This window comes from Maniola hyperantus, chromosome 8, assembly GCF_902806685.2.
Source record: "Maniola hyperantus chromosome 8, iAphHyp1.2, whole genome shotgun sequence".
In the NCBI taxonomy this organism is placed as follows: Eukaryota; Metazoa; Arthropoda; class Insecta; order Lepidoptera; family Nymphalidae; genus Maniola; species Maniola hyperantus.
Window position 1 is genome coordinate 13348555 of NC_048543.1, and position 27719 is coordinate 13376273.

General features: G+C 38.4%; 1 protein-coding gene across 1 annotated transcript; it reads left to right on the top strand.

Moving 5' to 3' along the window:
- The first annotated feature begins 218 nt into the window (after positions 1-218).
- On the top strand, positions 219-27674 carry LOC117984504 (UDP-glycosyltransferase UGT5-like). The gene is made up of 8 exons (XM_034971138.2): positions 219-411; positions 481-593; positions 1294-1437; positions 2689-2710; positions 4480-5376; positions 17443-17668; positions 20098-20314; positions 25406-27674. The coding sequence occupies exons 1-8, from the start codon at positions 262-264 to the stop codon at positions 25680-25682; spliced, it is 2046 nt and encodes a 681-aa protein (XP_034827029.2). The 5' UTR covers positions 219-261; the 3' UTR covers positions 25683-27674.
- The last annotated feature ends 45 nt before the right edge of the window (positions 27675-27719 follow it).

The window sequence follows — 27719 nt, forward strand, 5'->3', positions numbered from 1 at the left end:
GTAATGTCATTAGTCAAAATAAAAACTTTGGCTATGGTGACGTAAGCGTAACATTTAGAAAAAATTTACATGAAATTAATTTAAATAAACTATATGGTAGTAACTAAATACATTATTTTATTTACATAATTATTAAAAAAGGGCCCATCATTAAAAATTGATAATATCTTAAACCACGTATTGTCGAACTCTAAAATGGCTATTGTCTAATTTGTCTTGTCAATTGTCACTTGTCAGATTTGTTTTTAGTTTGTGGCCAAAATGGCGTTTAGCTTTCCAGCGTTTTCGTATATTATAGCCCTAATTGTTGATGCTTTTCTAATATTTTTCTCAATATTTCACGTGATAGCGTTTGATGAACTCAAGACCGATTATAAAAATCCAATAGACCAGTGCAACAGCCTCAATCCTGTAAGTATTTAACATTGTAATGTAGCGGTTGTGACTTGCTTAAAGTAACCTATTTTTTTCTCGTTACAGTTGGTCTTACCGGAGTATTTGCTGCATTTAATTATAAACCTACTATTCCTGTTGTCGGGAGAATGGTTCTCACTGTTGATAAACGTTCCATTGATCTTATACCACATTCACAGGTTAGAGGTTATGTTATTATGAATATTGTGAGTAAGAGCGCATTTGCATAGATTTACATCAACGCTGATTCATTCCAAATTCGTTAAGATATCAGTTCTTATTTTTTCTTCTTTATGTAATGATTGCAAATGTTAAATCTACTGTCAAACACAGTTATCACTATGCTTATGCAACAAAACTTCATACCTAAAGATTGTGTCTTAAAAATGAGTAGAGGTCCTCTAAAATTGAACTTGGGACCTTCTCTTAGTCTAAGACCTATGTCTAACCATACCTGTTCAATAAGCGTGCTCCAACCTAGAACTTATCAATTGCTTTTTATTAAGCACGATTGTTGACAACTATCTGACTTTGAAAAAAAATATGAATATCAGTAAGATATGTGCCCCCTAGGAGATAGGGGGCACTTTAGGGGCCAGGACGCCATGAAAGTTATGAGTACGACTAAGTATGAGAATAAGTATGACTTATTCAGATTTTTTCTCAAACATAAAGGAGATGGACAAAATATGGAGGTGTGTCCCAGAATGTACAGAGATGATATACGTGCCATTTAATAGTAAAAATCTTCATTTTTAAGAAAAAAAAAGTCATGTTGTTTTGCAGTCGTGGCATTAAGTTAGTGTAGGCATAGATTAGCCTGGGGCAAATTTTGTCCATCTCGTTTGTACTTCTAAAAGAAATAACTGATTGTTACAGATACCGAAACAGGCCAGTAATGTCAGGGCCGGGCCTGTATGACCCCACAAGTATTATGAATGCGGACGTGTTGACCGTGTGTCAGAGGGAAGGCTGGATCAAGTTAGCATTCTATTTGCTCTCCTTCTTCTTATATCTTTATGGGTAAGCCTGTAATATCATTATAATATTGTATAAAAATTAGACGATTATATAGGAGTTAGGACTCAACGAACCAACGAGCAGTGATGTGTGGTAGGGGCGCTACCCTACCACACATATAATGGATCATCACGATTAACTACTAAACTACTCAACCAATTTTTAATTAGTTACTAAAATAATAACCACTTGTGTAAATTACTAACTTAGTATGAACTAGACATAACTGCTGAGATTAGAAACTTAAGATTTTGCATTAAAAAAATTCTCAATAATGTAAATTTTTCTATAGTTATATAATAATATTATATATATATATTTCTTATATTTTTTTTGATGGCTAAGAAATTATTTTCAGGAATTCCATTGGAAAGAAACCTGAGCAAATTATTTATACTTACTAAAACAGAAATGTGTTTAATTATACCTTTAAGCATTATGTAAATACTTTTTAAAGTAAGATCTTAACCTTAGACAGTTTGAGTGCTTCTGCTTACCTATCTTGTACATACATTGATAACTAATATGAGTAATCTTATCTAATGTGAATTATTGTGATTTTATTTGTCTAAGCTAAGATAATATAAACTAATGTTTAAAGATGTTTGCTGCTATGTAATTTATTAATGACTAGCTGCTGCCCCGCAACTGTTTTTCCCGTTTACTTTCCACAAAATTCTTTTTGCTATCATAGTTTATCAATTCAAAGTATTAAGTCTATCCGAAATCAAAACAAAGGATTTAAAAATAAATAAATTAACTGAAAATTTAAAGAAAATTCACCCCGTTATTCATAATAAGACCGAAAAATGCCCAATTTTTTAAATTATTATTTAAAATGCATTATTTTTTAAATTATTATCAAACTACATCACATTACCTACAATATTTCAGAACAATGTTTGTAGTTATCTCAAATACACACAATCCTAAAAAGAAAAGGCTTTTTTGTAAGGTGTAACATCTCACATTCAGTGCCTGCAGAGTAGACAGCAAAACAATGCAAAATCTAACCCATTATCACATCCCGTAATATAAATGTGAAAGTGTGTTTGTTTGTTGGTTTGTCCTTCAAGTCCAGCTTTTATATTTTAGGACCTGCGGGGTGAATGCTTACTCAAATGAGCTTGGTGGCTATTGTTCAGTGTTAGACACTGAGTTAGCTAATCATTAGTTATGAAAATATTTTATTTTTCAATGTTTTACTGGAGCAAGAGCTATTAACGACTAGTTACACGCTTTTTTCTTTTTCAGAATGATAGTGGTGTTGATAGCAGTTTGATGAAGAAGAGAAGAGAGTTCCCAAATTCCATGAAATCATTATTTATTTATTGTTAGAATCCCCTAAGGAGAGTTACGTTCGAACAAGTGATTGTTGTTGTGTGGACATCCAAAATGTCAACTTGTGAAGTATTTTGATAATAAAATTCCTAATTTTTAGTATGCTTTTTTTCTGAATTAAATTTTCTGAATTAACAAAGGTCCAAACGCATTTGCGCTGAAATGCGCTTTGGTCCTTAAAATTGTGTCCACCGATAGACATTCACTGCTAGATGGATGGACGTTTGGGCCTACTGGCCGCTACAGCGTCACCGGGTGGGGTGGCGAGCGCGAAGCTTTGCCTGCGGGTGAGCGCCCTGCACACAAATCGCACAATCATCTGCACAAAGATATCGGGTACTCTTCCCGTACCATTGGCGTAAATTCTTTAGCCACGATGTTCTTCTGCCAGTGGTTACAAATTACAATAGATAGGTAGGTACAGTATTGTGAAAATATAAACGATTTAGGTTTATCAAAAATCGCCCGACTATATTATTCAAAATCCGCGAACATTTTTGCAATTAGATACCTACCTATTACGGAACTATGGGCTAGCGTTTGGTAGACACCCTTATTTTGGCACGAATTACGTAACGAACTAAACGAAATACATAGATACTTCGTTACGTAATTTGCAATTTGTGCAAAATGCCCCAAAATAAGTTTGATGAATTTGCTTTGCCAAAATGTAGGTACCTATGAAAGCTTTCAAAACTATAAACTCTCTTTCTTTGTCAAAATACTATTGAGAACATTACGGAGAACTCTCAGGCATGCAGGTTTCCTCACGATGTTTTCCTTCATCGTTAAAGCAAGTGATATTTAATTAAGTACTTGAAACGCACATAACTCCGAAAAGTTAGAGGTGTCTGCCCGGGATCGAACCCACGATCGATTACTTCCTAACCACTAGGCTATCACGGTTTTATTTAGATCTAACTAACAACTTGCAGCCCCTTAGATATATTCAAGGCCCTGATAATTTTAATGTGATTTTCCTAGTTAATAAGGCAAGGTATGAAAGTTTAGAAATGTAAATAGGATCGCTTCTAATGAATTAATGATGTATAAATGACTTGTATAAATTCTGCCGTATCATCGTAATTATACAACGATAAGACGTCATCAATCAGCTCATCAACGTTCTGTTTTAATATAATATTATACTAGCTTATTCTCGCGACCTCGTCCGCGTGGACTACACAAATTTCGAACCATTTTAGGGGTTGAATTTCGAAAATTCCTTTCTTGGATTGGATGCCTACGTGTATTACGAAAGCTATCTGCATGCCAAATTTCATCCCGATCCGTCCAGTAGTTTGAGCTGTAAAAGGAAAAAGTGACCGACTGACTGACTAATCGTTGATAGATCAGTCAGTCAGTCAAAGTACTATAGGTACATATACCTAAATATTATAAAGGGGAAAGATTTGTTTGTTTGTAATCGATCAATGCTGAAACTACTGAACAGATTCAATTAATTCTTTCACCATTAGAAAGCCACTTTATCCAGGAGTGACAGTAGCTATACATTATGCATTTACAATAAAGCTATATTAAATTTCACACGAGTAAAGCCGGGTGGATCAGCTAGCGACAGATTTAATTGTTCATTTCGATAAAAACCTACAGTAATTTGTCAAGATAACGAGATGAAACTGAATCTGAAAATAGCACTTGTACCTACCTAGTAGGTATGTATGAATAGCATTGAACATACAGACAGTTTCCGCCTTGTTGCCGGGAAGACCGCTCGACATGCGTGTCGCGTTTGCAATCATATACGGGGCAATCTTCGCGTTTTCAAACCATGCACACAGTGCACGAATTCTTGGACTTTTTCCGCACACGGGTAGAAGCCATCACATGGTCTACGATCCGCTTCTACGGAAACTAGCAGAGAGAGGCCACGATGTCACGGTGGGCTCATTTTTTCCGCTCAAAAATCCACCGGCTAACTACCATGATATTAGCTTTGAGGGGATAGCAGATGTTGGCTTGGAAAACTTCGATTTGAATTCGTTCAACAGCAGTGTACTTTACAAGATACCAAAAATAGGAAACTTGATGCAAATATTGGCTGATCTTAATATATTAGCTGATATGGGCGTAAGCACGTGCAGCAAATTGATCAACTTGCCGTCTTTGAATGAAGCTCTGAAGAAGAAATACGATGTCGTTTTGATGGAAAACTTTAGTAGTGACTGCATGTTCGGTTTATTGCATGTGTACGATATAAAAGCTCCCATTATTGGATTGTCGTCATGTATGTTGATGCCTTGGTCGGCTGAGCGGTTGGGAGCTAGCGATAATACAGCTTATGTACCCGTTGGGACAACGCCGTTTACTCCGTCCATGACATTTTTGCAGCGAATGGAGAATACCTTTTGGAGGGTATATGCCAAATTGTGGTTCCGTTATAGTGTACAGAATAAGGAACAAGCGCTTATAGAGAAGCGGTTTGGGAAAAAGATTCCTGAATTCGCAAATCTTGGCCGAAATGTGTCGTTGATGCTCGTGAACACGTTCCACGCGTTGAACGGTGCTACGCCTCTTGTTCCTGGCATCGTGGAGGTGGGAGGCATGCATCTGAATGAAACGAAAAAAGATGTCCCTCAGGTATGTTGATGAGTATCTACCAATCGATATTAATAAACATTACATTCAAACATTGTTAGAATTGTTATGTTGTTGTCTCAACTAGCGTTGCCAGGCGCGGTTCAGATAAAGACCGACACAGTCAGTCTTTTTGGTTGCATGGCCAAATTAGACGGTGTCCGGCCTGTCCGGCGTTTGTTAGGCTTTATAAAGACCAGTTTTTAGATTTTGCAATAATCAGTAGGTACCTACCCATATTATAAATGCGAAAGTGTGTTTGTTTGTCCTCCAATCACGACGCAACGGAGCAACCGATTGACATGATTTTTGCATGGGTATAGTTAAAGACGATGGAGAGTGACATAGGCTTTTTATCCTGGTAAGTAGGTAAATCAAAGACTTCCCACGAGACTTTTAAAAACTTAAATCCACGCGGACGAAGTCGTGGGCATCCGCTAGTAGTAAGTAAAGTAAAGAATGATGATTATTAAAATAGGACTGGTTCATTAATTAGAGCCTATTGTTTAATCTTGTCTTCCGTTGCAAATTGCAATAGTATTAATGAATGATTATTCAAAAAGAAGACTAATTCATTTTTTTTTTGTTCTTTCATTAGAATTTAAGAAGATTTTAAGGTCAAGCCTTGTTATACTTTGACGTTAGATTAAAAAATTAAATCTTATCTCCCATGCTTTCTAATAATTATATTTACGAGCTATAGATAAGGCTAGCTGTAAGTTTAATTATAAGTAGGTAGTATTATATATTCAAATAAAAAAATTAAATTGGTTTGAACGAGATCTAGCAAGTAGTTTTTGATTTATCGTTGCAAAATGTCGATAAAATACGATTGTACCACGGAACCCTCAGTGCGCGAGTCTGATTCGCACTTGGCCGGTTTTTATGTATAGAGATAGAGATTTAAAAACCGTGTCAGTGTAACGTTTTCGATAACCTTTCACCTAGTGCTCAAGCAACCTAATTACCTACAGCAAAACAATTTTTAAGCGGCGATAGTCTAGTGGTTAGGACTTCGGCCTCCTGTTCGGGGGTCCGGGGTTCTAATTACGGGCGAGCATTTCTAACATCTCGGGGTTATCTGCGTTTTAAGCAATTAATTAAGTAAATATCACTACAGTACCCTGCAGGAAATATTGGACATCGACCTTTAGAAAGAGATTTAGAGAGTGGTTTCGTAGAGCGTTGTCTTTGTCGTTGAGACCGTCAAAACATCACATAAGTATGAGTGACATAGACAACGCTCTACAAAGCCGAAATCTCATTCTAAAGGTCGATGTACAATATTTCGTGCCGGCTACTGTAATTGCTTTAACGCTGTGTTTTAATGGTAAAAGAAAATATCGTGAGAAAACCTGCATACTTGAGAGTTCTTCATAAAACAAATAAATAAATAATCATTTATTTGCAAGAACGTTGGTACAAAAAAGATTGAAGTACAGTAGAAACTCGATTAACCGGACTAATTGCTGTCGTTAGGGATTCGGATAATCGAAAATCCGGATAATCGAATGTATGAAGAAAAGCGGGTTTTGTGCATATTATGTAGTTCACTATAATAGTATTTTCAATTTTCAAAGTAAAATAAGTATACCAAGTAGGATATCATATGAAAGGCCTGTACATTCTAAAACAGATTTTTATGCATAATAGTTTTTGATTTATCGTACAAAATGGCGGAAAAAATACCCGAGTATGGCACCCTCGGTGCGCGAGTCTGACTCGCACTTGGCCGAACAATTTTCGGTTGGTAGTCAGGATAATCGCGAATCCGTATAACCGAGGGCCGGATAATCGAGTTTCTACTGTATAAAGATTGAATATAAAGAGCCCTTAACATTCGACTAAATTAATAGTGTGCAAATAAGTATATCATAACGTTCTCAAAGGTGTGTGAAGTCTGCCAATCCGCACAAGGTCAGCGTGGTAGTGTATGGCCAAAACCCTCCTCACTCTGAGAGGAGACCCCGTGCTCTGTAGTGAGCTATGTAGATGATGGTGATGATCATCAAAATTATTATTTGGGTGAGTAACTATTATAGTCAGTTGTCACTCATTTCTTACAATGTCGTTTTGTATCTAAACTGGAAAGTTAAGAAATGTAGCCCCACGATTAACTGGGTGACCTACTTTTACTATCTGATCTAATCTTCGCCGTAGATAGAAATAGGTAGACTCCTACACCTGTACGGATTAGGTTATATGTACGTATTTATAATAAGTAATTAAAAATTAAGTAGGTATAAGTCCCGCAAATTGCTAATGCGCAGCAACGTCTGCACAAGACTGAAGTTTCGAGCTGATGGTATATTTTTATTTCGGCTGACGTCATTTTGATGTTAATGCGACATGGTTCCAGCGCAATAGCAATTTGCGGGACTTATAGGTATAGGAATACCAGGTTTGTTACTTATTTCGTCTACGAGCTAGATACCTGTGACACGCGGACAGACAAACAGACAGCATCAGAGTTACATTAATAGGCCTCCGTTTTTACCCTTTGGGTACGGAACCCTAAAAAACGAGTCAATGAAAGCATGCTAATAACTACTGTACCCGATGTAGTCCATCTATTATTAGGTATTGTTTTTGTTAGGTACCTTGAGCCACATTTCTAAAAGAATGCGAGTAGATATTATAGGTAACGACGCGTGACGCTCTAGATGTGACACCTCATAAGTGCGATGGTCAGTTTTATGTTTTGATGTTTAAAAAAACCGGCCAAGTGCGAGTCAGGCTCGCGCAATGAGGGTTCCGTACTACAGTCGTATTTTTTCGACATTTTGCACGGTAATTCCAAAACTATGATGCATAAAAATAAATAAAAATCTATTTTAGAATGCACAGGTAAAGCCCTTTCATATGATACCCCACTTGATATAGTAATCACTTATCATACTTCGAAAATTGAAAATACTAATTATTATTAGTTCATGACCACATTTTTTTTTGTGTGATGTGACCATAAATTCACGGTATTCAGATTGTTCCCCGAATGTCAGCTATAAGACCTACCTACCTGCCAAATTTCATGATTCTAGGTCCCGTTGACCTAGAATCATGCCTTTAGAATGACATTTCGGCTTCGAAGAGCGTTGTCTCTGTCACTCATACCTATATGACGTTTTGTCGGTCTCAACGACAAAACATCATGTCTACAAATCTGCTATCTCCTTCTAAAGGTCGATGTACATTACTTTCGGCCGCGTACTGTAACATTTACTTTCGCTTTTTCGGAAGAAAGTAAACGTTACCTGCTACTTGCGTCCTCATTTAAATTAGCTGCCAAACAGAATAATTGGTTCGAAGCCGCCATCTTTATCGGCCTGTTTTAAAGTATCAAATAGTGACCATTAAATTCTAACATCATAGCTTTCTTATTTATTTTCAATCGAATCGTAGTATATCGAGTACGATTCGATATGTATAACTGGCCCACAACGTCATAGATTAATGCACTAATATTTTTTTACTAAAAAACATACCTACTTCGCAAATAAGAATTAGGTAGGTAGGTACAATCAATTATTGAACGCGGATTTTCGCACGTTGAATTTCACTTCGTGGTCCAAAGATTTACACGTTTTACGAGATTTATGAAATGGTCACTGTAAAGTAGTGAAAGGAGGTTAGCAGAAAACAATTTTTCTACTTGACGTAACCAAAAAATAACAAAAGAATATAACGATTTCTAATTGATGAAATGGATTTTGACGTCATCCTAAAGTTCTTGTATTGTAGGTCAACTTGGACCAAAAAATACAATTAGTTTTAAGTACCTTATAAAATTGTATCAGTAGGTATTCAGTAGCCACAGATACATATTTTCCTGTTAACCATAAATAATAGGCTCATAATCATCATGATCAACCCATCGCCAGCCCATTCCTGAGCACGGGTTTCCTCTCAGAGTGAAAAGCGTTTGCTATGCCTGGCGCAGTGCGGATTGGAGGTTTCATACACCTTTGAGAAAGAACATCATAAAGAACTCTCATCAGGAATGCAGGTTTCCTCACGATGTTTTCCTTCAGTCTTCACTGTTAAAGGATAATATAATATAGGAATATTTAATTTGTTTATACGCACACACCAAAAACGTAGGAGTGATAGGACGCACCTCTGAAAATTTAGAGGTATGAACGTGCCTCTATAATGATAAATAGTAAAGTAATCAACGTTAACCTACTTAAAGGTATATCGCAAGAATTGCATATTTTGTTTATGAAAGTGTTATAGGTAGGTACACCTTATAGGAAATTGCAACATGATAATTACTAGTTATCTATCTGCGGTCGGCAAGTGCCGTTTGCTGGAACATTGTACCTAGCTAGACGTATTATACCTACTCGAGTGTGTAAGCTAACGTCTTCTCAGACCACACTTGCACTCTTATCACGCCTGACGGTCATGTAACTGACTCTGAAAATAGCGTCCGTGTTACTGCCATTGGCATCGTATGACGTATCGGTGCACTGTCCAGTGGAAGTGTCGCCAGTGTTCCACTCGACTCGGTGTAGGGAACGCGCGAAATGCGTCCCGCGTACGTATATTGTGCCGCGATCCTCGCGCTTTCCAGCTATGTGCACGGTGCACGAATTCTCGGACTTTTCCCGCACACGGGCAAAAGTCACCAGATGGTTTTCGAACCGCTTTTAAAGAAGCTAGCGGAGAGAGGCCACCATGTCACCGTCGCGTCCTTCTTCCCGCTCAAAAACCCTCCAGCCAACTACACAGACATCAGCTTCGAAGGAATCGCAAACCTCGGAGTGGAGTCTTTCGACTTGAGCTGGTATGAGAACCCGAGCATAATTTTGCGATTGCCGATAGTTGGACGTATGGTGAAGCAATTGATGGACTTCCATACGTTGGCTGAGATGGCGCTGAACGTGTGCAGCAAAGCCGTCGACTGGCCCCCCTTGACTGAGGCCCTGAATAAGGAATACGACGTAGTGTTCGTGGAAAACTTTAACAGTGATTGCATGTTGGGTCTTTTACATATACACGGGATAAATGCACCGGTGATTGCTTTACTAACGAGTAATTTGATGCCATGGTCCGCTGATCGAATCGGAGTGTCCGATAACCCTTCGTATGTGCCCGTAATCAGCACTGAATATACTTCACGCATGACATTTTATGAGCGAATGGCGAATACGTTTTTGAAAGTCTACCACAAGCTGTGGTTCCGGTACTTGGTCCAGGTGAAGGAACAAGAGCTGATAGAGAAGCATTTTGGCAGGAAAATTCCTGACCTGGAGGACATGGGACGCAACATTTCCCTGATGATGCTCAACACCTACCACGCGTTGAATGGTCCCGGTCCCCTAGTGCCTGGACTCCTAGAAGTTGGCGGAATGCATTTGGATCCTACAAGGAAAGTTATTCCCCAGGTATGTTGTTTGGTACCTATTTGAAAATCAGAATAATCAACAAACCTACTTATTTGCAAATTATAATAATTTTGCTTGTTGTGTTGTATAGTTTCCTTATAAAAAAAACCGGCCAAGTGCGAGTCAGGCTCGCGCAACGAGGGTTCCGTACTATAGTCGTATTTTTTCGACATTTTGCACGATAATTCAAAAACTATGATGCATAAAAATAAATAAAAATCTGTTTTAGAATGCGCAGGTGAAGGCCTTTCATATGATACCCCACTTGATATTGTTATCTTACTTCTAAAATTGAAAATACCAATTATTAGTTTATGGCCACAATTTAATTTTTTTTGTGTCAAGTAACCACAAATTCACGTTTTTCAGATTTTTCCCCGAATGTCTGCTATAAGACCTACCTACCTGCCAAATTTCATGATTCTGGGTCAACGGGAAGTAGCCTGTATGTTTCTTGACAGACCGACAGACAGACAGACAGACAACAAAGTGATCCTATAAGGGTTCCGTTTTTCCTTTTGAAGTACGGAACCCTAAAAAATAATTTGTATTTCGTGCTGTGAAATTGCATACAGACATGTTTAATGGTGATGTAAATAAAGGGCGGTGATGGCGTAATGGGTAGTGTTCATGGAATTCTGGCCAGAGGATCGTGATATGCGTGTTCGACTCTCGGTCGTATCTGCTTATTGTTCTCTTCGGAGAAAATATCGTGAGGAAATCTCCAAGTATCTTTTAAATATAAAATCAAATAAATTCCCAAGTTGCTTTATAGACCTGAAAAAGTTTATTTGGTAATTTTGCAAATTTAGGTTCCACCAGATAATGCCCGCAATTTTATCTGCGTGGATAAGTAGATAGATATAGGTTTTTAAAAATCCCGTGAAAACTCTTTGATTTTCTGGTACAAAAAGTGCCTATGTATATGTATAATATGCACGTAGGTATGTCCATTCCTGAGATGTTTAAGGTAATAAAATTCTATACCTACCCAAATCGAAAAAAAGCTAGCTGTCGTAGTTAATCGTGAAAAGCTAGCTGACAGACAGACATACTTTCGCATTTATAATATTAGTATGGATTGGACTAGTTTGATCTACTGGATTGTTCTAGCTAAGTAAATGCTGAAACTGATAAGGACGCTTGTGCTCTTAAAAGTCGGTAAGGTCTAGATAAATAGATAGTTATATACCTACCTACATAATTTCATAGACTCAAGCGGTGATAGCCTAGGCCCTAGTCATCAAGACGTCGTCGACCTCCGAGTTGGTGGTCCAGGATTCGACCTCTAACTTTTCGGAGTTACTTATGTGCATTTAACCAATTAAATACTCGTAACACTTGCTTTAACGATGAAGTAAAATATCGTGAAGAAACCTACATGCCTACTAGTTCTCCATAATATCCTCAAAGGTGCGTGAATAGAATAGAATAGAATAGAATTTATTTTATTCAAGTAGACTTATTACAAGTGTTTTTCCACTGGTTCGGAATGCCATTCCTACCGAGTAGAACCAGCAAGAAACTCGGCGTTTGCTCTTTTCAAGTCATCAATGTGAAGTCTTCCAATCTGCACATGGCCAGCATGACGGACGGACTATGGCCAAATCCTTCTCATTCTGAGTGGAGATCCGTGCTCAGAACACATTTTAAGTATATTATTTACTTAGTTAGGTACCTACGCATATTTTTACCTCCATGAAATTGCAATCTGAAACGGTAGAATGCAAACAATCAGGTTATGCGGTTAAGCAAATAAACTAATAATTTATTCGTTCCGACTTCCGCTACATTTCTCGACGTATATTTTTATCTGGTAGGTAGTTAGGTACCTACATAAGAAACACGCCTAGGAGTAATCATTGCCGCCGAACACCTCTCACCAAAATGATTGGGCTACATCAAAAATAAATTATTTCTCAGTGATTATTAAATAGAGGGTCTTCCAAAACACGTAATATCCACGTCCTTTGTTGGTTTTAAGTGTTATAACCATTTTAAATTATCGATTAAACTAAAAAAAAGCACGTCAAATGATTGTGACGTCACACACCGGTATTTCATAGAATCTCGCATTACTAAGCGCGCGTTTTGACGTTTGATAAAAAGTTTCTGATTTGACTAGTTGTCAATTACCGTATTATGATGCTCGTGACTTCTTTCGATATAGGTTTTTAAATCCCGTAAGAACTCTTTTTCCGCAATAAAAAGGAGCCTATGGCTATATGTTAATCCAGCGTATAATCTAGCTCCATTTCAAATTTCAGCCAAATTGTCCAGTAGCTTTTGCGTAAACGAGTAACAAACAGACACACACACATCCAATTTTTCGCCTTTATAATATGAGTGTGATTTGCTCACTTTCATACTCTTCAAAGTATACCTTTCTACAGGCTTTCTACATACTATAATGTTTGTTGTTGTGACGTTTGCGGAAAATGATGTTGTCTAGGTTCTCAGTTAGTTACGCCTAACGCCGTACTTGAACGTTTATAAAAATTCATACCGGTTTGCCCTCAGGTAGGTACGTATTTGGATGTACAGTGTACACCATACATACCTATCGATGGTGTAGACACTCAAGTATTTATTCGCTGTGCATTGTACCTAACTCCTGTTTTAGTTTTATGTATTTATATCTGTTGGCAAACATACTCTCTACGATACAACACATCGATAAAGACATCTCTTACATCTCTATAATACTATTTTTTTGACCCATTGGTCCGACACATTCGCAAAAAGCAAAATATTAAGTAGGTCTTGTAATCTCTCCACCCAAATGGAACCGGTTTCTTTGAATCAACCGGTTTGCTTATATAATTTTACGCGCATATGCATTTATATTATACAGTACTGGTGACCTGCCAATAAGATAAACCTTGATCCAGATCAGACGGTCAATAGCATGGCTTTCCGTAATGTTTCAATGAAGGTAATTCAATTATAACAAGTTAGAAAGGCTTCCGCTATTACTTCCTACTAATATATCAAGTACGTATGCGAAAGGAAGACGCAGCGTTGGAAGACCCCCACTAGGTGGACGGACAACATCAGACGAGTCGCAGGGAGCCGCTGGATCCAGGCGACGCAAGACCGTGGCGTGTGGAAGTCCCAACAAGAGACCTATGTATGTCCAGCTGTGGACGTCTATTGGTTGATGATGATGATGATGATGCGAAAGTTTGTATTATTTTCTGAATGCATTTTTAGGATTCCTTACCTCAAAAGGAAAAATGGTGCCCTTTTAGGATCACTTTGTTGTCAGTCTGTCTGTCTGTCGGTCTGTCAAGAAACCTACAGTGTACTTCCCGTTGACCAAGAATCATGCCTTTAGATAGACATTTCGGCATTGTAGAAAGTTGTCTCTGTCTCTCATACCTGTATGACGTTTTGTCGGTCTCAATGACGCAGGGAAAACGCTGTACAAATCTGCTATATCCTTCTAAATGTCGATGTACATTACTTTTTGCCGCGTACTGTACAAGCGGGCAAGGTACTTACAGTAAAACTAAATCACTGAAATTGTTAGGCGTTTTTAAAGTGCGGATTAGGTAGGTATATTGCGAATATATTATGCAAATTGGGTCTTCAGTCGCAGTTTTTAACAATCCATTATCCATTTTGAAGACGGGACGCCTCGATGGCAATAAATCTTGAACTCGTTTCAGATAATTTTGGACATACATCAGAACGACCACAGCCAAAAACAGTCTGTGTGGGTGTCCCACCCACCTACACTAGCTGTTTTAGGGTTGGCTTTCTAAAGAACAAAATTACCAATGAGCAGAAAAGGCAGTTATTGCGAAATAGCATCATCATGGTCATCATCAACCGATAGACGTCCACTACTGGACATAGGTCTCTTGTAGGGACTTCCACACGCCACGGTCTTGCGCCGCCTGAATCCAGCGCACCCAGCGGCTCCCTGCAACTCGTCTGATATCGTCCTTTTGTACTCCGTGATCCACCTAGTGGGGGGTCTTCCAACGCTGTGCCTTCCTGGTGAGGTCGCCATTCCAGCACTACCTAACGACCCCATTTCGAAATATCACATTTATTTACCTAGAAAGGAAAGTTGTACGTATACGTTAGTACTATTATATCTTCTGTGGTACGTATTAGGTAGAGATGGTACCCGCCCGCGTGGTTTTAGGTTTTCTACAAATCCCATGGGAACTCTTTGATTTTCCGGGATGAAAAGTAACCTATGCTAGTCCCCGGGATGCAAGCTATCTCTGTACCAAATTTCTTCAAAACTGGTTGAGCGGATGGGCCGTGAAAAGCTAGTAGATAGACAGACGAACTTTCCCATCCGTACCCTTATTATAAATGCGAAAGTGTGTTTGTTTGTTCGTTTATTGGTTTGTCCTTCAATCACGACGCAACGGAGCAACGGATCGACGTGATTTTTGGCATGGGTATAGTTAAGGACCTGAAGAGTGACATAGGCTACTTTTTATCCCGGAAAATCAAAGAATTCCCTCGGGATTTTGAAAACCTAAATCCACGCGAACGAAGTCGCGGGCATCAGCCAGTTTATAATATTAAGTATGGATGGATATTGAATAGAATGGAAAGATACTTTTTCAAATAAAAGCACTTTTTAGCTAAGTAACTGCGTTATATCGACGAAAAACAACCAATCTTGAACTTATTGTTACCTTCCTTCTTTTTTGAAGTCGGTAAAATAAATAAAAAGTAGTTAAGCCTAACCTCGATAAATTTTGTTGTTTTCGCCACAATGACCTACATAAATCGTACATTTTAAAGTAGGTAGGCACCATTCGCGCCGATATAGCAGGAAAACTGTATTTTTTGGCGCGCGGCGTGCAAGTGCAAAGCTTTATAGATAAGGAAGTGTCAATGAACTTGTTGTGAGGTCAGCACGCCGCACGCGCAGCTGAACTTTGCCGCTTTGTTTGACACAGTTAGAGAAAACGCAGATTAAGTTCTAAGATCATCGCTGCTTATGGTATACTGATTGTAAGCAGTGACTTCGGCCTTCTTTTTTTTTAAGGTTCCGTACCTCAAAAGGAAAAACGGAACCCTTATAGGATCACTTTGTTGTCTGTCTGTCTGTCTATCTGTCTGTCTGTCTCTCTGTCTGTCTGTCAAGAAACCTACAGGGTACTACCCGTTGACCTGAATCATGAGAAGGTAGGTAGGTCTTATAGCAGACATTCGGGTAAAAATCTGAAAACCGCGAATTTGTGGTTACATCACACAAAAAAATTAAATTGTAGTCATGAACTAAAAATTTGTATTTTCAATTTTCGAAGGAAGATAACAGCTATATCAAGTGGGGTATCATATGAAAGGTATATACCTGTGCATTTTAAAATAGATTTTTATTTATTTTTATGAATCATAGTTTTTGAGTTATCGTGCAAAACTTGTATCTGAATTTAAAAAAAAAATGTTCTAAATCTCTCATTCCCTCACATGTGTATGCTTTATTGTGAGTCACCGTGCACTGGCACAGAGTACCTACGGAAAATCTGCTCATGTCTGTGTTCATGTCCTCATGTGGCCAATAGCACTGCCGTGCAACGACCTTTCTATTTATAAACCTTGATGATTCAAGGAATGCAGTTTTATTGTGCAAGTTCGTGATTTGGTTTTTTTACAAACTTTATGTAATATCGCGATGATAGCCTAATGGTATAGACGTCGATCTCCTAATTCGGGAGGTCCGGGTTTAGATCCTGCGGATTTATGTGCATTTCAACCAATACATATATGTATAATATGTATTATGCTTACATTCAACATGGCGGAACTGATTAAAATTTTTAATCCACAGTAATTTGCTTCCTGAAATATTTATTTCTGATAGGTCATAGTCTCGACCTTTATATTAAAGTAAATAAGTAATTTCTTGTTTATTCATTTAAGTGAATAAACACGAAAGTCAAATTAATTACTTAGTTCTAAACTTGTTAAGTCAATTGTAGACTCAGACGGACGTCCTCCGTTCCAATTATTGCCAATTTGTTACTATTCAATCAATAACCGCTCCATCTTGATCGTTGTTTACTCTTGTTTGTAGAAGCGTATAGCCTATTTCTATATGATAAGATCTATTGCAACAGCCTATATTAATCGATTGCACCTGGTAAACAACGTTGACCAAAGTCGTTGAATAGGAATTCAGTTACCGACTGAAACCAAACGGAACCAATCTGGCATTTTTGTTTCCTCCGGCTCCGTACCTCAGAGAGCACGTTATTGTCCACCTCTGATGATAAAATGATTAATATAGTCGTTAAATACGAAAGCATCTAGGAGGCCACCACATTATCATTACAAGAAAATTACAATTCTGATTAATGGAAAGTGGTCACCATCCTCAGCTGAAGAATACGATGCAAAGAGAGAGAGAATCGTTAAACCTAAGAGATGGAATCCCATAGGTAAGTAGGCAGGTAGAAGGTACCTACTAAAGACGAATCGATGTGGAAAAATCTGAAAATGAGAGTCCACTGCATTATTATTTTAAGAAAAACTCCCCCACCCATATCCCCATTGCTAGAGGTACTGACGCCTTGATTCCATTATCCACATAATGGTATGGTTTTTAAAATATACTTGCCTAATCTTTTTTATTTGTTCCATGTACCTAACCACTGGCTATAAAACGACACTATATTGTCAAAACTGTCTTAATTTGTTTCAGTACATTGAAAGGTTCCTGAACGAATCTGAACATGGCGTCATCCTGCTGAGCTTCGGTTCCCTTATAAAAACTGCCTCTATTCCAAAGTATAAAGAAGAGATCATAGTGAACGCTTTATCCAAGTTCAAGCAACAGATTATATGGAAATATGAAGAAAGTGCTGAAGAGGGAACCCTCACTGGTAATATTCTGAGGGTCAGATGGCTGCCGCAGTATGAATTACTTCGTAAGTTACTGTTTCTTGTTACTTTCATTATTAGTAGTAGTTAAGTCAACGATGTATAAGAGGAATAGTATGGGTTACATTAGTGCAGCTTGGGGTACACATTACTACTGGTTAAATTTAATTTATTACCTTGGGGGCAAGTAGCAACGGGGTATGGTTACTACTATGACGCTTAGTTTTTAGGGTTCCCTACCCAAAGGATAAAACGGGACCCTATTACTAAGACTCCGCTGTTCGTCCGTCTGTCACCAGGCTGTATCTCATGAACCGTTATAGTTAGACACGTGAAATTTTGTTGACACAGATGATATATTTCTGTTGCCGCTATAACAACAAATACTAAAAACATAATAAAATAAATATTTAAGGGGGCTACCATACAATAAACGTGTTCTTTTCCTCGTTTTTATAGATATAATGGTACGGAATCCGACGTACGCGAGTCTGATTCGCACTTGGCCGGTTTTTATTAATGCCTTATGAAATACCATTTAATGATTATCATGTTATCGATAACTTTATCGACAAATAAATCTGAATCAAAAGTAAAAAAAAATCATTAAATTAAAACTAAAATGAATTAGATTGAATCTAAAACCTCATCATTTAATTATAATGTATAATTCCAAATTAATTATGTACATTTTCCAAGCGTTAACGTTTAACATTTGAAACAATGACAATGTGACACATTTTTTGTCGTTCTCAAAACCATTGTTTGGCTAAAATATACGTCACCTACTATAATTTATACATAGGTATAACTACATTTCTAAGCAGTGATAGCCTAGTAGCTTAGACGTCAGTCTCCTAAGTCCTGAGGTCGGGGGTTCGACCCCGGGCATGCGCCTCTAATTTTTCGGAGTTAAAGGAAAACATCGTGAGGAAACCTGCATAATGTTCTCAAAAGTGTATGAAGTCTGCCAATCCACACTTGGCCAGCGTAGTAGACTATGGCCAAATCCTTCTCATTCTAAGAGGAGCCACGTGCTAGTGAGCCTGCGTTGGGTCGATGATGATGATGCCTAGTTCCATAGTCAATGGCCTTATGCCGTCGCGTCGTAGTGTGAAAACTGAAAATCCCTAAAGAGCCCTATACATGTACAGGATGTAACCAGAACGCTAGAAAAAACTTAGCGGTATTGTTATACCTAAACACAATCCAATATGTACCATTTGCCTCATTTTGTAGTTTTGGTGATTGTATTTTTCAAACCCGCAATGTAGCGCGTGCAAAACCCAGGTAAATCCCCCACCTACGACGCAGCATTAACTCCGAGTGGCCTACTTACGCAACGTTTGTTGATTTCTAGCGTCAGTCAGATGTTTTATTTGCAATATCGCAAACTTTTACATAATTTTAGGATTTATATATTTTTTTCGCGTTTTTTGTGGTAAGTATCATAGTATTCATCAGTACTATCACCTGTCTTCGTTTTTGACAACGTTTTGGTTACACTCTGTATTATGTTCAGCAATAATGGTCGACCAGTCAGGACATCCATCGGTTTGGTTGAGACAATGAGAATGCGAAGATTATTTATTTTTATTTATATAAATACCTACTAGTTGATGCCCGTGACGACCCCCATGGGACCTCTTTGATTTTACGGAATAAAAAGTAGCCTATGTCACTCTCCAGCTCTTTATCTATACCGATGCAAAAAATCACGTCAATCAGTTGCACCGTTGCGACGTAATTGAAGGACAAACCAACAAACAAACTTTCACATTAATAATATGGGTAGGGTAATGGAAAACCAAAGATGAGGAAAAAACTTTGGCGGCAGTCCAAAGCAAATTAAAAATGATCACGTTTCACGAAGGCATGCATGCGAAGAAGTGACAAAGAAGATATACTTAGTTGCATTGCAATCGTTTGAAGGTTTATAAACACAACATTTTCCTGTAAACATGCTTCCTAGAAGAAAAACACATGAGTAGGCAATAGGCATAACACGGAAGTGGGAATCAGAATAAAATAAAGTTAAAGGATATGATATAAAAGAAATTATTTTAAATAAGTAATAACCCTGTAGCATCAGGATTCGACCGCCACGGAAACATACCCTGTAGATTTAAAAAAAATTGCCAATCGGTCCAGAAACCTCGAAAAATCGGTGTACCTACATTGGGTTGGGGGCTGTGCGGGTATGTAGGGTGCCCCCCCCCCCATGCCATGTCGACCTATCGCGCACTATGGGTACCTAGTACCTACTTAGGTTTATTAGAATATCACATTGAAACAAAAAAGAAGTTCTAAATATTTTTTGGTAGGCACTCCTACGATTCAGATTGTTTATGTAGTCTATATTTTTATACCTGCCTTCATTTGGAATTTCTTATATTTCGACTATTCGAAAGCACCTTGTGAAAGTTATTTTAATACAAAGTTTCTATCCTAATCTCTTCTTTGATTTAATTCGCAGAACACGAAAAAATCATCGCATTCATCGCCCACGGAGGCTTGCTGGGCATGACAGAGGCGGTGTCAGCCGGCAAGCCCATGGTGGTTGTTCCCTTCTTCGGGGACCAGCCGGCGAACGCAGCCGCCGCGGCCGCTGCTGGCTTCGCTAAGGTGCTGTCCTATAACGACTTGAGTGAAGAGTCGCTTACTGATGCAGTTCAAAGCGTGCTAAGCGCAGAGTAAGTATTTGGTCACTTTAGATCATGCAATCGGGCTAAAAATAGTTAGATAGGTACAGATAAAAGAAGGCATCTCAAAGAAACAGACATGAATAATAGAGTTTTGAGCGCACAAATATCAAGTAATGTAGTTATCACCCTCCTACGATTGTATGAAAAAGCATCGAACTGCGCCCTTTTAACTCTCTAGACTCATCAGTTTGAACTGTTTGTTGATAATAATCCATACTTAATATTATAAATGCGAAAGTGTGTCTGTCTGTCCGTCTGTCTGTCTGTCTGTCTGTCTGCTAGCCTTTCACGGCCCATCCGTTCAACCGTTTTTGGCGAAATTTAGTACAGCGATAGATTGCATCCCGGGGAAGGACAGGCTACTTTTTATCCGGAAAAATCAAAGAGTTCCCACGGGATTTTTAAAAACCTAAATCCACGCGGACGAAGTCGTGGGCATCATCTAGTAATATAATAAATGTGAGTCGGTCGGTTTATGTTATCATCTCTCTTGGACTTGGGCGTCAATCTTGCAATATCACTGCGTAAAAGGTCACGAATTCATTAAATAGGTTACTGAGGTTAATATGTTTCAAACGACATAAAGTTAATCTTGTTTAATAGCCATTTTAACCTTATTTGATAGTTTAAGCTATTAGCTTATCACAAGATGTTCAACCGCATTCAACCTAAGACACATTTTCTTCTTATCGAGGTTTAATAGGCAAGAAATATTGTTCATCGACCTTTAGAATGAGATTTCGGCTTGATTTCGGCTTTGTAGAGCGTTTTCTCTGTCACTCATACCGTATGTGACGTTTTGTCGGTCTCAACGACACAGACAACGCTTTTTTTTAACACTGGGAAATGCGTTTACGCATCCCCCCCTCCTGGAAGCCAGCCAACCAACTGGAGGGAAGGTATGTGGGACTCGCCGGCCGAGAGGCGACCGGAATACCCACTAAAACCCAGCGGCATTCCTGCACGTCGCCTGGCGACTGGGTCTCGGGAAAGCCGAAGCAAACCACCGCGACCCCGTCAGCGACATCTGCCGAGGCAGACCCTCCACCGGGGACCCCACTCACGAGGTCCCCCACCACACGTCCGAGGCGCACCAACGATGTGCGCCTCCTCCCCCCCGGGGACCCAACGGGCAACAACGCGATCCCGCGCACGTCGCCCGCGTCCCATCCTCCGTCTCGTCCACTGTGCCCTCTGCTAGTCAGAGAGACACGCGGAGAAACCTCCCCCTGCCAGGTCATTAGCCATGGCTAACAATATCCCCGAAGAGAGATTATTAGCCATGTTACCGGGGTGCACCGGCCCGAATACTGCTCTTCCCCTCGGATGCCCGAAGACATCCAAAAGGGACCAGCAGCACCCAGGCACACTGGGAGGTTACCTGGCTGGCACCCCACAGACAACGCTCTACGAAACCGCTATTATCTTTCTAAAAGTCGATGTACAATATTTTCTGGCGCGTACCTATACTGTATGTTGTCAAAGTCAAATTAATTTATTCGGAATAGGTAGGTAACATGTTACGCTTACTGATGGTCATAATTATCGATAATTTACGAGGGTTCCAAACGCACCCAAGTCTGAGAAGAGCCCACAATAAACTCAGCTGTGCTGTTGTGCGGTGCCGTCGTCAATTATTGTCATCACAAAAGACGCTTTATCATAAACATGCATTTTCAAAATGAAAATGCATGTTTATGATAAATGCTAATAGTACCTACGTAACCTACCTATTACTCCTAATTCAAGAGTCTAGTTTGTACTAGGTACTTAAATATCTAGATACTCATTATATATATATATCCTGACTGACTGACTGACATATATATCAACGCACAGCCTAAACCGCTGGTCCTAGAAACATGAAATTTGGAGGGTGTGTTCTTTGTAAAGAGTAGGTATCCACTAAGAAAGGATTTTTTGGAATTGCACCCCTAAGTGGGTTAAATGGGGGATGGAAGTTTGTATGGAAGTCCGTCATTTTTGAAGTTACATCGATGAAAATTGGTATTTAAGCTTTCGGTTAAACATAAAAAAAAATATTTCACGATTTTTGGAAATTCTACTACCGAGGGGGTTAAATAGGGGATGGAAGTTTGTATGAAAGTCCGTCATTTTTTAAGTTATTTGCATGAAAATTGGTAGTTGGGTTTTCGGCAACAAATGAAGAAATATGTATTTCAGAATTTTTGGAAATTCAACGCCCACCTCGATTTTCTAAATTCCACCCGAGCGAAGCCGGGGCGGTTCAGCTAGTGTCTAATATGCATATCAACGTTTATTTATTCAATTATCTGGTTCAACCATACATATACATTGTTGTTATTTAAAATACATATTGTGTGCATCTGTTCCACGGCCGGACACGGTAATGTTATCTATACAGTATTCCAACTTCATACAAACGGACAAAGCGCGAGCTATACCTACGCGCCTAGATCTCGGTATGCGCTCGACATGCAGCCAGTCGTGTATTATGACACCATGATCCAAACAAACGCTCCTCCCAGTGTTGGGGACAATATGCAAAGAAACTTTCAGCTTTTATAAAATAACTAAGGTCTGGCACGCGCTGGCTCTCAGTCCATAATGTTTACGTTCATGTATTAGCTCAAGAGTCTAGTATGTAGTGATTACGTTACGTACTTATGTCTAATCTCCATATCAACGTAGGTATACTATTCAATTATCTGGTTTAACCCGTGCATTGTTGTTATTTGTGTATTGTGTATATTCATACGACCAATGTCGGTAGGTTTACATTATCTATTGAGACGTGTCCATGGCCTGTTATTGCTCTGTTCAAAGCAAAAGAATGGCCAAGAAATAAATTGCCTATACTAATCATCAAGTAGGCCATCTCTTGTCAAAAACAATTGCCTTTGCTTTATTAACAGACTAGCTGATGCCCGCGATTTCGTCTGCGTGGATTTAGGTTTTTGAAAATCCCATGGGAACTCTTTAATTTTCCGGGATAAAAAGTGGCCTATGCCACTTCTCCAGGTCTTTATTTATACTCATACCAAAAATCACGGTCCACCGTTCGATCCGTTGCACCGTTTCGACGTGATTGAAGGACAAACCAACAAACCAACAAACAAACACACTTTCGCATTTATACTTAATAAGGGTACTGATTCGTACAAAACATACATAAGCAGTGATAGCCTAGTGGTTAAGACGTCCACCTTCTTTTCGGGAGGTCGGGGGTTCGATCCCGAGCACGAGTCATGTGCGTTTTAAAACATGTAAATATCACTTGCTTTAACAGTGAAGGAAAACGTCGTGAAAAAACCTGCATGCCTGGGAGTTCCCCATGTTCTCAAAGGTCTGTGAAGTCTACTAATCCGCATTGGGCGAGCGTGGCAGACAATGGCCTAAACCTTTCTCACTGTAAGAGGAGACCCGGCTCAGTAGTGGGCCGGTAGTGGGTTGATCATGATGATGATGATAACATACCTACTTAATACCTGTCTTCATTTACCAAGAGCTCAACTTTTTTTAGGGTTCCGTACCCAAAGGGTAAAACGGGACCCTATTACAAAGACTCCGCTGTCCGTCTGTCTGTCTGTCCGTCTGTCACCACGCTGTATCTCATGAACCGTCACAGTAAGACAGTTGAAATTTTCGCAAATGATATTTCTGTTGCCGCTATAACAAATACTAAAAAAACAGAATAAAATAAATATTTAAGGGGGCTACCATACAACAAACGTGATTTTTGCTAGTTTTTATACCTAGATAATGGTACGGAACCCTTCGTGCGCGAGTCCGACTCACACTTGTCCGGTTTTGACGTGTTTGCTTTACATTTTACTTAGGTACAATGACAACAAGATAGGTTCGTTGTATACCACTATGACTAACAATAGGCGATAAGGTTGGTTCGCAGCCAAATTGCAGTAGCTTCAGAGCGAACTACCTACCTGTAGCATCCAATATGAGTTGACTTTTCTTTTATGACGATGGATAGCATTAGATATTATATTATGTAGGAACATATTTAGGTAGATTACTGACATTTGGCAAGTGACATGCTTAGGGAAAGTTAGAAACCAACAATGTATTTAGATACCTAATTGTAAGATCCTATCGAGAGTATCCTAAATCCTTAAACCTTAAAGGTCAGTTTCACAACCTCCAGATAAACTTTATGACAGTTGTTGTATTGGGAATCTGTCAAATTGCCTAATTTATCCGTTAGATAAAGTTTATCTGGTGGTTGTGAAACAGGACTTAAAAATTATTATTTACTCTTATTTATTACATCCATGCTTCGAACCTATCCTACAATACCAACTAAGTAGACTTGACCGCGCCTTTGTTTTAGTAGGTAGACTGCTATTAGATAAGGGTAAATAATTCTCATAATATTTCTCAACTTTTATTTTTTTATCAGTAAGTATTTATTAAGATTTCCTAAGTCACCAAAGAAAGTTACTGCTTGCTTCGCCGTTTAGATCAGAAAACATTAGACTTTGGATATTTATGTGAAACACTTATCAACATAGGTATTTATTATAATCTTGGTAGGTCTCACTTTTATGTGTAGGTACGTAGGTGTACTTTTCTGAAACAACTGCCGCTCCGATTGTACCATACAAATTATGTGTCGTTAATCTATCAATTGAATATATTTCAATATATTCTTATGGAATTTAATATTTATGAGAATATAATTAATTTTAAATGTAAAATAAGTAGTTAACTAGACACATTATAATTATTAAAATTCAAAATTTTCTATTTCAAACTGCTTTGCGGGAGCCGGCCTATGCAATGCAAAGCAGGCACGTGGCACGTTTTATAAAACTTAGGTAAAAATAGAACTTCCTTTTAAAACTTTCTCTCATGATTCCTCTTTTTACTGGTGAAAGTTGTATAAAAATTCCCTTGTTTCTGATATTAGCTGGAACGCACACGAATTATTTAGGTGGGTATAATACGTATGTATCGATGTGTAGATTCTTCATTTTTGTAAACCACGGCGTGTTAGCGATAAACGTACCTAAAATTCTTGTAAAATTATTAATGCTGAAGATTTCATCAGATTTAAAAATAAATATTTTTTAATTTCAGAATGCGCCTAAACGCACGTCGCATCTCCAAAATATGGAAGGACAGAGAGTCGTCACCTTTAGACACGGCCGTATTCTGGACGGAACGGGTCATCCGATGGGGCCATGCGGCGCCCCTACACACTGCAGCAAGGGAGCTCGCCTTCTACGAACTAGCGCTACTTGACGTCGCTGCAGCGTATATCCTAGCCCTTTTAGTACTTGTTACGATCATCTGGTATTTACTGTCGAAGATCTCGCAACTGTTTGTGAAGGAGCCCAAACAGAAGATGCACTAAGTGGAACGATGCGAGCTACCTTTTCGTCTGACTAGGTACCTATCTAAAGTTAGGTTAACACTAGTAGGTAACACCATTTTATAATTCCTGGTTCGCCATACATGGTAATGGTACTGACTACTGGTAATGTTACATATCGACCTTTAGAATTCGGCTTTGTAGAGCGTTGCCTTTGCCACTCATACTATGTGACGTTTTGTCAATCTCAACGGCAGAGACAATGCTCTACAAAACCGCTATCTCTTTCTAATGATCGATGTTTATTTTCTGCTGCGTACTATAAACATAACTATGATTGCATTGTACGACGGTGTAGGTGGGTCATTTTCACGTCTCATTAGTTTTTCCCCCTTGTAAGTTACAACCTTAAATGACTAAAAAAACACGGGATGATTTTCAACACCGCTCCTAGAAATTGTAATAGGTATGTATTTAAAACTGTAATGAAGGCATATTTATTGCAAAACGCACATGGGTTCGCTCTCATAAGTTTATTCGGAGCTAGTTTTATACTCCATGCTCGGAGGGTTTAATTCCTATTTGAATATTAACCAATCAAACTCGATGTTTGTAGATAGATTCTAAAAATTAATATCTGTGCCTGTGGTTTGCTAGATTCCAACATTGAGTTTGATTGGTTAAAAATCTAATTCAGGAGCGTTACGCCCGTTGTGTCGCTATGGGCGGGCGCGGCGCGGCGTTGGTAGCGTCATGCTGCTACGTACAATTCCTCGAATGAAATCTTCAAAATAGCAGAGTAGGTACCTCCTGTAAAAGTATGCTGTATGCACGATCATTGTGACGTCCTGCCGTGTATTTGATTGTCCTATTAGGGCTTGTATTCACAACCTCCTGATAAACTTTATCTATTGAGTTTTGACCGTATATATAACAGTTGTTGTATTGAAAATCTGTCAAAATGTCAAATTTATTCGTCAGATAAAGTTTATCTGGCGGTTGTGGAACAGGTCGTAAATAGTATGAAATAGGTAGGTATCTAATCAATAGTGGTGCTTCTTGTATTTATGTACCTAAGTTGTTCCTAAACCGTATTGGTGCCAATTAAACTAAGTAAATGATAGAAATGTATGACTCATAGGAAAGAAATTGTTGTCTATTTTTACTCTATTAGTGATAATGCTTATATTAATTAATTTTACAGTGAAATAAGAATTATTTACCTAGATTTGTTAAATAGCAATAGCAATATTACTCGTAATTATATTTATTCTGTATACGATATACCTCTATGTATAGGTACATAGATAGTATAGTACGACAAGGCTCTTTTGGCCTTTGAATGACATTGACAGGGGGGCGTAGTTGTAAAACAAAAGCTGCCAGCAAATAAAATCTCCTCAATTTTACGGAATAGGTATATTGAAAGTTTTAGTGTCGAAAATCGAGTAAGTTTTATCTAATTTTAACTGAATGAGAAAAGCCGTCCCTGATTCCAAATCGAGAAAGAACAATTTGTAGGCCATGGGCTTGAAACTTATTGGTAATGTTTACCTGCTCAAGCAGACACATTTATGCTGAATCAGATTATTATCAGAATATTATATCGTGATGTTATGTACGTATATGAAATGGCTCTAATAATTAACAAAAACAGTGAATTTCAGATTTTTTACTTAGCAACACCGCATATAAGTGGACAGCGTGACACTTCACAAGATGGCGGCGCTAGTTCTGATTTTCGCCACGCGCCAAAAGAGCCTTGTCGCACTGTACTTCTGTATTTTCACTCAGTAGGTACTCAAGCGACTGTTAATGCCACCTAGCCTAGTAGAGACTCGTTGCAGTTATGTATAATGTATTTAACTTATTAATTTTAAAACGGATTAATTTGCGGCTTTCTCCTTGTTTCTGAAACAAATTATATAGCCGTACCTATACTAAGAGTAAAACTATTATTATATTGGTTGCCTATATTTGTACGCTTAGTTGATAAATTATAATAAAAGACAATAAAAATAATGTAAAAAATTATCTTGTAGTGTTTTTCTGTCGATAATAGAAGTTAAAAATTCAAAA